This window comes from Terrapene carolina, unplaced genomic scaffold (genome assembly GCF_002925995.2).
Source record: "Terrapene carolina triunguis isolate 2854851 unplaced genomic scaffold, T_m_triunguis-2.0 Scaffold33723, whole genome shotgun sequence".
Classification (NCBI taxonomy): domain Eukaryota; kingdom Metazoa; phylum Chordata; order Testudines; family Emydidae; genus Terrapene; species Terrapene triunguis.
Genome location: NW_020698074.1, coordinates 4,100,311 through 4,113,424, shown reverse-complemented (window position 1 = coordinate 4,113,424; position 13,114 = coordinate 4,100,311). Strand labels below are relative to the sequence as shown.

At 42.5% G+C, this 13,114-nt stretch overlaps 1 protein-coding gene across 1 annotated transcript in view; it reads right to left on the bottom strand.

Annotated features, from left to right (window-relative positions):
* The window catches only part of LOC113409526 (late secretory pathway protein AVL9 homolog), a 67,873-nt gene that overhangs the window by 33,357 nt on the left and 21,402 nt on the right, over positions 1–13,114 (bottom strand). The window contains 2 exon segments of the mRNA XM_026663548.1: positions 3,368–3,453; positions 9,985–10,105. Coding sequence (XP_026519333.1) covers positions 3,368–3,453; positions 9,985–10,105 — 207 coding nt within the window.

Here is a 13,114-nt window from a genome sequence, read left to right as displayed (position 1 = left end):
CCCCCCCCCCCCCCCCCAGTGTAGACCAGCCCACAGTTTCAGATCACTAATTGCAATTTTGGTTTGGGCTTCCATTATTTATAATGTCTGTTTCTGTTATAGTCTCTTGCACTAAATGAATTAGTGAACAAATTTGGCACGAAACTTTCCATCCTGATGAGGAGTTGACATTGCTAGCTCTGTTCAATCACAGACGACTCAATTCTACACTTTCATGCCTGAGCTACTTTTTCCAGTGCACAGCTGGTCAGGAAGTCATCTGCCTGCAGTAATGTTGCCTAGGCAATGTGATGTAACTTGGAGACTGCACGCCTTGCCAGCAAAACAAGACAACGGCCGACATGAACAGATTAATTACATGCAAGGCTTTCATATGCTTGTAGAATAAAACATTTTTTGTGAATTCTGAGGCATGCAATGCATGTGCTGCATACATAGACAGCACACCACTCGGCCTAACTCATTGTTGTCTATGGCCCCCCCATGTTGCTGTCACTGAAACTTCAATTGACTTCAATGGTGCAGTATCAGACCTTAAGGCAATATGCTTTACAACACTACAAATAATCAGAACAATTGGTCACAGTTGTGTTCTTAACTCACTGCTCAGACAGTAGTTGCAAATAGAATCATAGAAATGTTAAGCTGAAAGGGACCTCAAGAAGCCATCTAGTCCACCTGCACTCCCCCATGCTGAGGCAGGACTACATATACCTAGACAACCTCTGACAGGTGTTTGTCAAACTTGTTCTTAAAATCCTCCAAAGATGGGCATTCCACAGCCTCCTTTGGTAACCCTTAGAATTAGAAAGTTTTTTTCTAAAATCTAACCTAAATCTCCCTTGCTGCAGATTAAGCCTATTACTTCTTGTCCTACCTCTAATGGACAGGGAGACAATTGATCACTGTAACAGCTCTTAACATATTTGATGACGGTTATCAGACCGTCCCCCTCAGTCTTCTTTTCTCAAGATTAAACACACACAGGTTGTTTTAATCTTTATACATGTAAGGTTTTTTAAATCTTTTTATCATTTTTTGTTGCTCTCTTCTGGACTCTCTCCAATTTGTCCACATGTTTCCTAGCACGTGGTGCCCAAAACTGGACACAATACTCCAGCCCTGGCCTTGCCAGTGCAGAGCAGATTGGAACAATTATCTCCTATGTCTTACATATGACACTCCTATTAATACACCCCAGAATGACATTTGCCTTTTTTCACAACTGCATCACAATGTTGTCACATATTCTATTTGTGATCCACTATAACCCCAGATTCTTTACTGGGATAGTAGTTCCTAGCCAGTTTATTCTCCATTTTATAGTTGTGCGTTTGATTTTTCCTTTCTAAATGTATACTTTGCATTTGCCTTTATTGAATTTTATCTTGGTGATTTCAGACCAATTCTTCAATTTATCAAAGTCATTTTGAATTCTAATCCTGTCCTCAAAGTGCTTGCACCCCTTCCAGCTTGGTGTCATCTGAAAATTTTATAAGCAGAGTCTCCATTCCAATATCCAAGTCATTAATGAAAATATTAAATAGTACTGGACTCATGACAGATCCCTATGGAGCTCCACTAGATCTGCCCTCTCAGTTTGACAGTGAACCATTGAAAACTACTCTGAGTATAAGTTTTCAACCAATTATGCAATAACTTTATAGTAATTTTATCTAGACCACATTTGCCTAGTTTGCAGAGTATTACTGAGATGACATGCACAGTCTTTGGTACTGAAGACTGTTTAAAAGGCACCAGCATAAATAGAAGGCAATGGGATGGGGAAGAAACAGGTATGTTTAGCTCAGGGTGATTTGACAAGCAAAAGGCCACAACCTCTCCCTCCTCCTTCTCTGACACAATACCTATACAAAGGAACCAGTTGAAAAGCTTTGGTCTGGAAAGTGTGTTTCATGCTTGGGCATTTTCTTCTAGCCAGATGTAAGTGGAAGTGGCAACACCTGTGGAGTCAGCTGCTCTCTCAGCTAGAACAAATAGTTCTAACATTTATCAGCAGGGCTACAAAGGGTAGAGGCAGAAACCATATAGCCAAATGATTCTCTTATATTGTACAAAACAACAAGAATGTGGATTACAGCCCACATATCTATCAAAAAGCCAGATTGGGCAGAATGCTGAAGTTGTTGCTACATAAAACACATATTGCTTTATATTCCACTTGTTCCAAAACAGTTCAATTTAAAATCTATTTACCCTCTTAATGGTTAGTAAACAGCAGAAACTGTAATCAGCAGTATAATAAAACTAAGTTAAAACAACTATACAGTTAAATACAGAGAGACTTTAACCACAGGATACCACAATAATTGCCTATTGCACAAATGCTGAATAAACCAGAGTCAATACAAAAATAATAATAATAGAATTGCAATTATGCATTTAATATTGTAAAGTTGATTCAAACAAGAATTAATAAACAGACTTTAAAAGTAATCCAAATGTGATTGGGGGACAATATAAATAAAGTACACAGCATGTCATTTAAGACTTCTGAACATAAAAGTTATCCGGAACTCCTTCTAAAAACTATTAGACATTCAAGGTTGTTGCATGTCATTGGAAAGGTTATTAAACATATTTTAAAATAAGTGTGTAATAACATTAGAGAGTAATTATAACTACAAACATTGTGCATTGTGCCCATCACATCTTAAAATCTTGGCACAATATAATATATCAGATCAAGTACAAGACAATTTCCTCAAAGAGTGGGACAATACACACTACAACCCCCTTTCTGCCCTTATAGCCCCAAAATACTTCCCTGAAAATGTAACTGGTCTGGACAATAGAGAACTACATTTAATGGAAAACCAGTGCAAAAGAGAATTTTGATCCACCTTGAAAATTTACTTTTTTCAAAGGAGACCAATATCTTTTCTGGAAATAAAGGAGATACATGAAGGAAGAATTTGTGTGTCTGTGCAATAGACAATAGAGGTACCCAAAGATCTTCTAAGGGCTGTTACTGGAATAATTTAAATCTGCTTTCAGCAAGGAGTTCCACTTCCCTGGCAATATAAATTCTTAGCTAGCCTGACAGATTCTTCCAGCCTACTTCAGCTTCTGGGAGCTCTTGCCTGGTAGATTCACTGTAACCAAAACATATAATGGGACGTGTAAGGAGACTGACATGAACCACAATGTTCCTGGTCATGAAAGAAAAGAGACTTCTTCAGCTCTAAAGGTGCCTACTCTGCAGATTCATAGGTTTTAAGGCCAGAGAGACCATTCTGATCAGATAGGGTTGATCTCTTGTATAATGCAGGTCATAGAATTTCACCCATTCATTTCTGTATCAAACCTACAATTTTATTCTTGCATCTTTGCAACTATAAATTACCTTGGCTTCAATCTGCCTATAGCAAGAGACACCATATATTGTGGTTCGATCTCCACATCTTGGGGGCAAGTGGAAAAACACAGTATCTAAGAAAGGAGAGAAAAAGCTTCATCAGCCACCAATAGAACGATACATCAACATTTTGTATTTTCAGCTCTGTAGTCATCTTTTTCAACATTACTCTCATTTACAAAAGCCTTACTGAAGAAATTGCACTTTCTACCAGTTCTACCCTTTTGTAAGTAGCGCTGAAGTCTTTGTGTCTAAATCTGACTAAACTGTTCCAGTAACTAGTAAACAACTCACTTTCGCTCTGTGCAAAGGTGCCAAATAAGCAATATTTATGCTATGACATGACAAAGGGTACTAAAAAAAGAGCTTTTCATTAAAGCTGCAGGGTTTACTTCAAAGCTAGACAGTGTTTAATAATTATGCAAACAGATAGATATATTACTGCCACTAACTGTTAATTGCTAATTTATAGATACAGCAAAGGCAAAGCACTCGTTAGAAGAATTCTGTTTTGCAGTTCACAACATTTCACTATGAAGTGAACCCTGTCTTGAGAGTGACTAAAATTGGTTACTGACTTTATAATAATGAAATGAAACAGAACTGTACTTAAAAATATGGAGTAGTCTCTTGAGGAAAGGAGTTAGGTACTAAAAACGGTCAGTCCTTTTTACAGATTTCACTGCATTCTAAAGAGATTGGCTAGGGGTTTAGTAGAATTTTTAATAAATGTCTCTCCAAGCCAATAAACAAGTAGCCTAATTCCCCATTTCACTGGACACTAGTAACTCCTACACTGTGAATTACTCATAACCTGCACAGGAAAACCAGGCCCAATATGTTATAGTAAATTTACGGTAATCTTATTTTGAAATACATTTGGTAATTCCAACTTAAATCTTTAGTGTGTTTCTGGCCATAAAAACCCAAGGATATACACCTAACAGGTTTAGTTGCTTTGTTGCTATGCTAGCTTTGAAGCAATCTCTCTTACTTCAAAATATGCACTAATGACCTGTTGCTGTGGTAATGAAATGACAGAAAGTCAACTATTTAGCTTTCATGCATAGGGCTGTGGCACTGAGCCAATGTAGAAACAACTTCACTCACCTGGTCCTACTTCCTGCTTTAGAATGCACTCAGTAGATCATTTGATATTTAATTATACAGAAATGAACCCAAGTCAGGACCCAACACAGAGTCAAGGAGTGGCCTTTTACTGATGCAAAGATCAATTCTTTTGATACAACTCCTATACTTTTGCTACCAATTCCAGATGAAATACCTCTAAAATTTAGAGGGTCAGATGCAATTTGAATTAGAAACATAACAAAACCCTAATTAAAAGTAGTATCAGGGTATTTTTGTGATTTTACAATTTCTTCTTTTTAAAAGTTTTCTTCTCCCCTGTTGCTGTGCAGAGAAAAAATGGTTTCTCACCTTCTCGTAAGTTTTGTTCTTCAAGATCTGTTGTTCATGTCCATTCCAATCAGGTGTGCGCGCACTGTGTGCACAACAGCTGGAAGATTTTCCCCCTAGCAGTATCTGTAGGGTTGGCCTGGGTGCCCCCTGGAGTTGCAACTTCATGGCACCCAATATAGGGCCTTGCCGACCCAACCCCACCTCAGTTCCTTCTTGATGGGTACTCCGACAGAGGGGTAGGAGGGAGGGTATTGGAATGGACATGAACAACACATCTCAAAGAACAGTTACGAGAAAGTGACTAACCGTTTTTCTTCTTCAAGTGCTTGTTCATGTCAATTCCAATCAGGTGAATCACAAGCCTAAGTTCAGGAGGCAGGGTCAGAGTTGTCCACCTATTGGAGTACCGCTCTACCAAAGGCTGCGTCGTCTCTGGTCTGCTGGGTAATCGCATAATGTGCGGCGAAAGTGTGTATGGAGGACCACGTTGCTGCCCTGCATATTTCCTGGTAGGAACCTGAGCCAGGAATGCTGCTGAAGAAGCCTGTGCCCTGGTGGAGTGTGCAGTGATTGGAGGGGCTGGCACCCATGCCAGGTTGTAGCACTGTCGAATGCAGGACGTGATCCACAATGAAATTTGTTGGGAAGAGATTGGAAGACCCTTCTGTCCGCCACAGTCACAAACAGTTGAATGGGCTTCCGGAATGGTTATGTTCTTTCGTTATAAAAGGCAAGTGCTCTGTGGACATCCAAAGAGTGAAGCCTCTGCTCCCTGCCGCTCGAGTGCGGCTTAGGACAGAACACTGGAGGAAGATGTCCTGGTTGATGTGAAACTGGGAGATAACCTTCAGGAGGAAAGCTGTGGCCTGAGCTGAACCTTGTCCTTATAGAACATGGTGTAAGGAGGCTCTGATGTTAGGGCCTTGAGCTCAAACACCCTCCTGGCTGAGGTTATTGCCACCAGAAATACCACCTTGTACGAGAGGTAGAGCAGGGAGCACGCCGCTAGCAGTTCAAAAGGCGGTGCCGTCAGTCTGGAAACGACCAGGTTGAGGTCCCAGGCTGGGACCAGCTGCCTGACTTCCGTATATAACCTGTCGAGACCTTTGAGGAAACGGTTGACCATAGGGCTGGCGAAGACTGACCAGCCCTCTGAGCCTGGATGGAAGGCAGAGATGGCGGCCAAGTGAACCCTTATTAATGACATGGACAGCCCCTAATGCTTGAGATGGAGAAAATAGTCTAATATAAGTGGCACAGAGATGAGTGTCGGGGCTGAATGATGCCAAGTGGAAGAGATTTTCAATCTGGTCAGCGCAGCAAGGTAGGTAGCCCTGGTGGAGGGCTTTCTACTGCCAAGGAGGACTTGTCTAACCGGGTCCGAGCAAGAGAGCGCCGTCGGGTTCAGCCATGGAGCTTCCATGAGGTGCAGCGACTCGAAGTTTGGGTACTGAAGCCGTCCGTGATCCTGAGTTAGTAAGTCTGGGAAGAGTGGCAAGGTGACTGGAGCTTTCACGGACATTTCCAGGAGTGATGTGTACCAGTGCTGGCGAGGCCAGGCTGGGGCTATCAATATCACCGAAGCTTGTTCCCTCCATATCTTGAGGAGCACCTTGTGAATGAAAGGGATAGGTGGAAACATGTAGAGAAGATAGCCTCCCCATGGGGAGGCGAAACGCGACCGCAATGGAGCCCGGGCTGTGATTCAGGAGGGAGAAAAACTGCTGGCACTTCCTGTTGCGTCACGTGGCGAACAGGTCTATCTGGGGAAAACCCCACTAATGGAAGATTGCGTTTGCAACGTCTGGGCAAAGGGAACATTTGTGGCCATGGAACGACCTGCTGAGATAGTCCGCCAACTTATTCTGTATTCCAGGGAGGTACGATGCTTGCAGATGTATTGAATGGTCTACACAGAAGTCCCACAGCACAGGGTAGAGAAGCAAGCACCCCACCGTTTGTTGATATAAAATATCGCCGTGGTGTAGTCTGTCATAGCTGATATACATCTCCCTGTCAAGTAGGCTCAGAAAGTCTGTCATGTGAGGCGCACCACTCTCAGCTCTCTGACATTGATGTGGAGAGCGAGTTCTGCCTGAGACCAGAGACCTTGTGGCCTGAGGTCTTCCAGATGTGCTCCCCAGCCCAAGGCTGACGCATCCATCACTAGCGAGAGGGATGGCTAGGGGCTGGTGAAGGGGACCCCTGCACATACTACCTATTGGTCAAGCCACCACAGGAGGGAGTCGAGTACCAGGCGAGGCAGGGTTATGATCCAAGCTGTCCCAGACTGGCCGATACACTAACGCTAGCCACGACTGAAGAGGTCGAAGTCTGAGTCTGGCATGCTATACTACGTAAATACAAGCCATCATGTGTCCCAGGAGTTTCAGGCAATTCCTTCCTGTGGTGGTGGGGAACTGCCTGAGACCTCATACGATGTTGCCGAGGGACGGAAGCCTTACTTTTGGGAGGTATGCCCTGGCTTGTGTCAAGTCCAGTACTGCCCCTATAAACTCTGTCCTCTGAACCAGGGACAACTTTGATTTCCCCTAGTTCAGAAGGAGGCCCAGTTTGTCGAACGTCATTCTTATGAAGTCGACTTGTGCCTCCCCTTGAGACCTGGAGCTGCCCCTGATGAGCCAGTCATCGAGGTACTGGAACACCTGTACGTGCCACCTGCGCAGGAATGCAGCCACGACTGCCATGCATTTGGTGATCACTTGAGGTGCCGCTGACAGGCCGAATGGAAGGACTGTGAACTGGTAGTGGGTGTTGTTCAACACAAACCTGAGGTATTTTCTGTGGGACAGAATTATTGCTATGTGAAATTACGCGTCCTTCAAGTTAAGGGTGGCATACCAGTCTCCTGGATCCAATGAAGGGCTGATGGAGGCCAAAGAGACCATGCGGAACTTAAGCTTCTTCATGAACTTGTTGAGCTCTCGCAGGTCTAGGATGGGCCTAGGCAAATAAGGTCCTGCACTGCCTCAGAAGTCTCCGTAGTGGAGGGGAATTCAATGTCCCGGCCATGACAGTCTGGAGAATGGTAATGGGCTGGACTCGATTGGACCTCTTGCAGGGCAGGAGTTGACAAGCCCCTAGGAGGCACCAGGCCCGAAGCAGGCTGGATGGGCTGAGGCCTCCCTGCCACTGGCTCCTTAGGCTTAGGAGGGGGAGAGCGTCCCCTCTCCTGCTTCTTTTTCTTCTGGGGCACCGGGAACGAAGATCAGCGCCTGCCAGAAGTCTTATGTTTGGCGCCGTGTCGGTGCCGGGAGTTCTTAGCCATCTTTCTTGGTGCAAGCTTGCGCGCCATCGGCACCAGTGTACTGCGCAAAGAGGAGGCAGCGCTCGGCATGGGCTCCGCCGATCAGGGTTGGACTGCAGACGGAGTGCTGCCTCCATGAGGAGAATTCTGAGTCTCTGCTTGCAATCCTTAAGGGTCCGCGGCCGAAACCCCTTGCAAATGCGGCACTTGTCATTTGGGCGACTCTCGCCAAGGCACTTCAAACAAGAAGTGTGCGGGTCACTCTTTGGCATCACTTTCCCACAGACTTCACACAATTTGAACCCCGGCGACCAAGGCATGCCCCAGTGTTGGGGAACGAAACGGGGGGGAGAGACGGAAACTTAGAGAAACTACTAACACTACTAACAAATAATCTAACTATATAATAATAATAAAATATATGGAGATATACCTATCTCATAGAGCTGGAAGGGACCTTGAAAGGTCATTGAGTCCAGTCCCCTGCCTTCACTAGCAGGACCAAGCACTGATTTTGCCCCAGATCCCTAAATGGCCCCCTCAAGGATTGAACTCACAGCCCCGGGTTTAGCAGGCCAATGCTCAAACCACTGAGCTATCCCTCCCCCGCAACAGACAATGGGATACTGCTAAAGGCACTTGCAATAGCAAGAGTGAGGGAAGTTCCAGCTAGCTGTCACCGGTGGTATGAAGGAACTGAGGGGGGATCCGGTCAGCAGGGCCTATATTGGGTGCCATGAAGGCGCAACTCCAGGGGGCGCCCAGGCCGACCCTATGGATACTGCTGGGGAAAAAATCTTCTGGCTGTCATGCACGTGGCGCACGCACACCTGATTGGAATGGACATGAACAAGAACTCAAAGAAGAAACAGACAAATTGACTGTACGTGGCACCACAGTACATAAAAAGTACTGTCACAAATGCACAAAGAAAAAAATCTGGAATGAAAAAAAATATTTTCTCTCTAATCTTTCAGTTATAGGACCCTTTGGCATTACTTGTAAAAGTAAAACATTTTCAAGTGTTCATTTTAAAGTGATCCCTTTTTCTCCAGCGCCTATAGTGCTATTTTGATACTGATTCAGAATTTGAAACTGAAAGTCCCAGACAATAGGACTTGTGTAAACTGATCCTTGGTTTCTCAGAAAGCTGGTCTTCTTGAGGAGGAAGCATAAAGCAAGATTAAGAGAAAATTTTTAAATAAAATATTTCATTTTTCCATCTATAGACAGAGCAAAACTATCTATAGATATAGATACCTATAGCCTGCTATGCCTTGGCTAAGTCCTAAATATGGCAAAATTATTCTCCCACCTTTTCATTCTGAAGGTCACTACTCTTCATAGCAAGTCCTCCTGCCCTTCTCATTGGTTGGTTCTCACTATATGATTTCTGCAGACTGTCAATAAGGATCTGTAGAACACATTTTGAGAACCACAGATCTATTTAAGCAAAAACAGATTGCTTTGTTTACACACTTTTGAATACTTTTTCTCCCACCTCCAAAAATATTTACAGGATCAGATTTCCTTAATGAAGGTTTTGGGGAGTGTGGGTTATTTTATTTTATTTTATAACCATAGGCAAGTGAGGTTGTACCCTTTAAAGGAACCCCCTGTATTGAGTGAAGATTTCCTGCTGCTGCATTCTCATGATCAGGGTTCAGTTTAAAAGCCCAAGTATTTTAAGTTGCTTCTTTTTACAGATTCCATTTCTGTAAAATCCATTTCTGCAGTTGTGGACTAAACTGCAAAATAAAGATTAATAGAATGCAAGTAGTCAGAAGCCTGGTTAATTAATAGTTCAAGTGTCAGGATTCTTTCCCCCCTAGTAGAAGCACACAGGAGGACCCAGTCTTCAGCTACTGCCACTGATCCTCACTCAGATGCTGTAACCTCATGTTTGCTTTCTTACCTTCTTGATAGTTGTGAGCTCCATCTGGCAAGGCAAGGAAAGGCAAGTATTTCCATTCTTCTGGTAAACTGTGGCTGTCATGTCCTTCTCCTGGGATGAGGGGAGGATAGGAGAATTCAACCTGAAGAAAAAAAAAAAAGACCATGTTACCAAAAACAGAAATACATAGAAACTGCCACACCAGATCAGTCTAGTGGTGCCTCAAGACTGGAATTCTGTCTCCACTGGAGGCTAGAACCAAGTGCTTCAGTTTAAGGTGCAAGAAATTCCATTGTGGACAACCTGCATGAGGGTCTACATCCTTTATACCATCTACTTGTGGATGATTTCACTACAGTAAAACCTCAGAGTTACGGGAATGGGGGTTGTTCGTAACTCTGAACAAAATGTTCTTCTTTCAAAAGTTTACAACTGAACATTGATTTAATACAGCTTTGAACCTTTACTATGCAGAAAAAAAAATCCTGCTGTGACGGGTTGGATCACAGAAACCCCCAGGGGGCTGCCAACTGATGTGCCAAGACTACTTCTGCCCCTGCTTTCCCTGCCAACTTGGGACTCCAGCACCCTGTCTTGTTGAGCCAGACACGCCAGTCTGCTCCAACACAGACCCAGGGTCTGAACCACATGCCCCAAAGCTGCAGATTTAACTGAAAGCAGCTTAAGAAGTGTTCCTGTCTTTAACACTCAGATGCCCAACTCCCAATGCGGTCCAAACCCCAAATAAATCCGTTGTACCCTGTATAAAGCTTATACAGGGTAAACTCATAAATTGTTTGCCCTCTATAACACTGATAGAGAGGTATGCACAGCTGTTTGCCCCCCCCAGGTATTAATACATACTCTGGGTTAATTAATAAGTAAAAAGTGATTTTATTAAATACAGAAAGTAGGATTTAAGTGGTTCCAAGTAGTAACAGACAGAACAAAGTGAATTACCAAGCAAAATAAAATAAAACACCAAGTCTAAGCCTAGTACAGTAATGTTTGTAATAAAACTGAATACAGATAAAATCTCACCCTCAGAGATGTTTCAATAAGTTTCTTTCACAGACTGGACGCCTTCCTAGTCTGGGCACAATCCTTTCCCCTAGTACAGCCCTTGTTCCAGCTCAGGTGGTAGCTAGGGAATTTCTCATGATGGCCGCCCCTTTGTTCTGTTCCACCCACTTATATATCTTTGGCACAAGGCAGGAATCTTTTGTCTCTCTCTGGGTCCCCACACCCCCCTCTAAATGGAAAAGCACCAGGTTAAAAATGGATTCCAGTTCAGGTGACATGATCACACGCCACTGTAAGACTTCATTACCCACTTGCCAGCACACACATATACAGGAAGACTCACAAATAAAACAGAGCCATCTACAGTCAATTGTCCTGGTTAATGGGAGCCATCAGGATTCCAAACCACCATTAATAGCCCACACTTTGCATAACTACAATAGGACCTTAGAGTTATATTTCATATTTCTAGTTTCAGATACAAGAGTGATACAGTTATACAAATAGGATGACCACACACAGTAGATTATAAGCTTTGTAATGATACCTTACAAGAGACCTTTTGCATGAAGCATATTCCAGCTACATTATATTTACGCTCATTAGCATATTTTCATGAAATCATATAGAGTGCAACGTCACACCTGCTTTCCCTTTATTTTTAGTCGTTTCGGTTTAGTACAGCACCGTACTGTATTTGCCTTTTTTGGGGGGTCTCTGGTGCTGCCTGATTGCGTACTTCCCGTTCCAAATGAGGTGTGTGGTTGACTGGTCAGTTTGTAAGTCTGAGGTTCTACTATATCTATATTTATAACTAAGTACTACTTTGAATCTTATTAAGACCTTGCCTTCAGTAACCTCTTAGTGCAATAAGTTCCACAGGTTAGTTGTGTGCTAAGAGTATTTATTTTTATCAGTTTTAAAAGTGTTGCTTTTCAATTCCATTTGAAGTCCTTTTGTTCTTGTACTGTGAGAAGAGATAAATGGGAACTTCTGATTCACTCTCGGTATCTCATTCATTATTCTGAATACCTCAATCATATCCCCTATTCATCATCTTTCTAGTTAAGAATCCTAATCTTCTCAATCGCTCTTCACATGAAGTCTCACTATACAGCTAATCATGTATAGCCCACCTTTGGGCCCCTTCTGTATTTTTGGTATGTATTTCTAGAGAAGGGTTGGCTAGAATTGAACAGAGTACATTCAAGGGGGAAAACATAGCATTTAGTTATATAATGGCATTATAATATAGTCAGTACTTTCTAGCCCATTCTTTATGTAGCCTAACTTTTTATTGATCACTTCTATGCATCAAGCAGATATTTTCATTAAGCTGTCCCGTGACACCTAGGTCTTCTTCCTGACTGGTTACAGTTAAAATAGAATGTAAAAGAATGAACAGAGCATCTTGTTTTGGGCGGTTGAAAATCTACACCTACTACATGGTTTTGAGGGTGGAGGGAAGGAGATGTTTTCAATTCAAGTGCACAAATCAATTTGTCTGCGATGAAAGAGAAAGGATGACCCTTAAAATGCAAGACTCTACAAAAGTAACAGTAGTGCAGACTAATCAAGCAATCACTGAAAAAGTGAGTGAGATGGAGGTTCTGCTTTACAGAGTCACTGACATTATGGGTACTATCTTCAACAGTATAATAAATGTGACAATCTAATATTGCCAATTAAAAAAATCCCACAAAAATTGTTAAATGTAATAGTTAAATTAACTTGTCACAATGAGGGAGAGAGAGCTCTAGCCAAATCTTCATTTATCAGTAAAGAGAGCGGAGGTTATTAAGGGAGAAAATATAATTTCTGTTAGAAGATGTTCTACTGAAGATCAATCAGTTGTCAAACTTGTAAAAGTATTTTTCAGACATTGTAAACTTCCATAGAAGAGCATGCAAAAGAAATCATGTAGGAAATAATTTCAATAGTACATGGACAATCAAATTTAAACCCCAATAATAATACTGGTGTGGGAGGGGAGGAGGGGAATCAAGAATAGGAGAAATCAGTAAGAAAATAAAATGGGAATTCCGTTATGTCACCTTTACTCCAGACGCTGTTGAGTTGTGTGACACATCTATATGGGGAAAAAAAAAAAAAAAAAAAAAAAACAGCC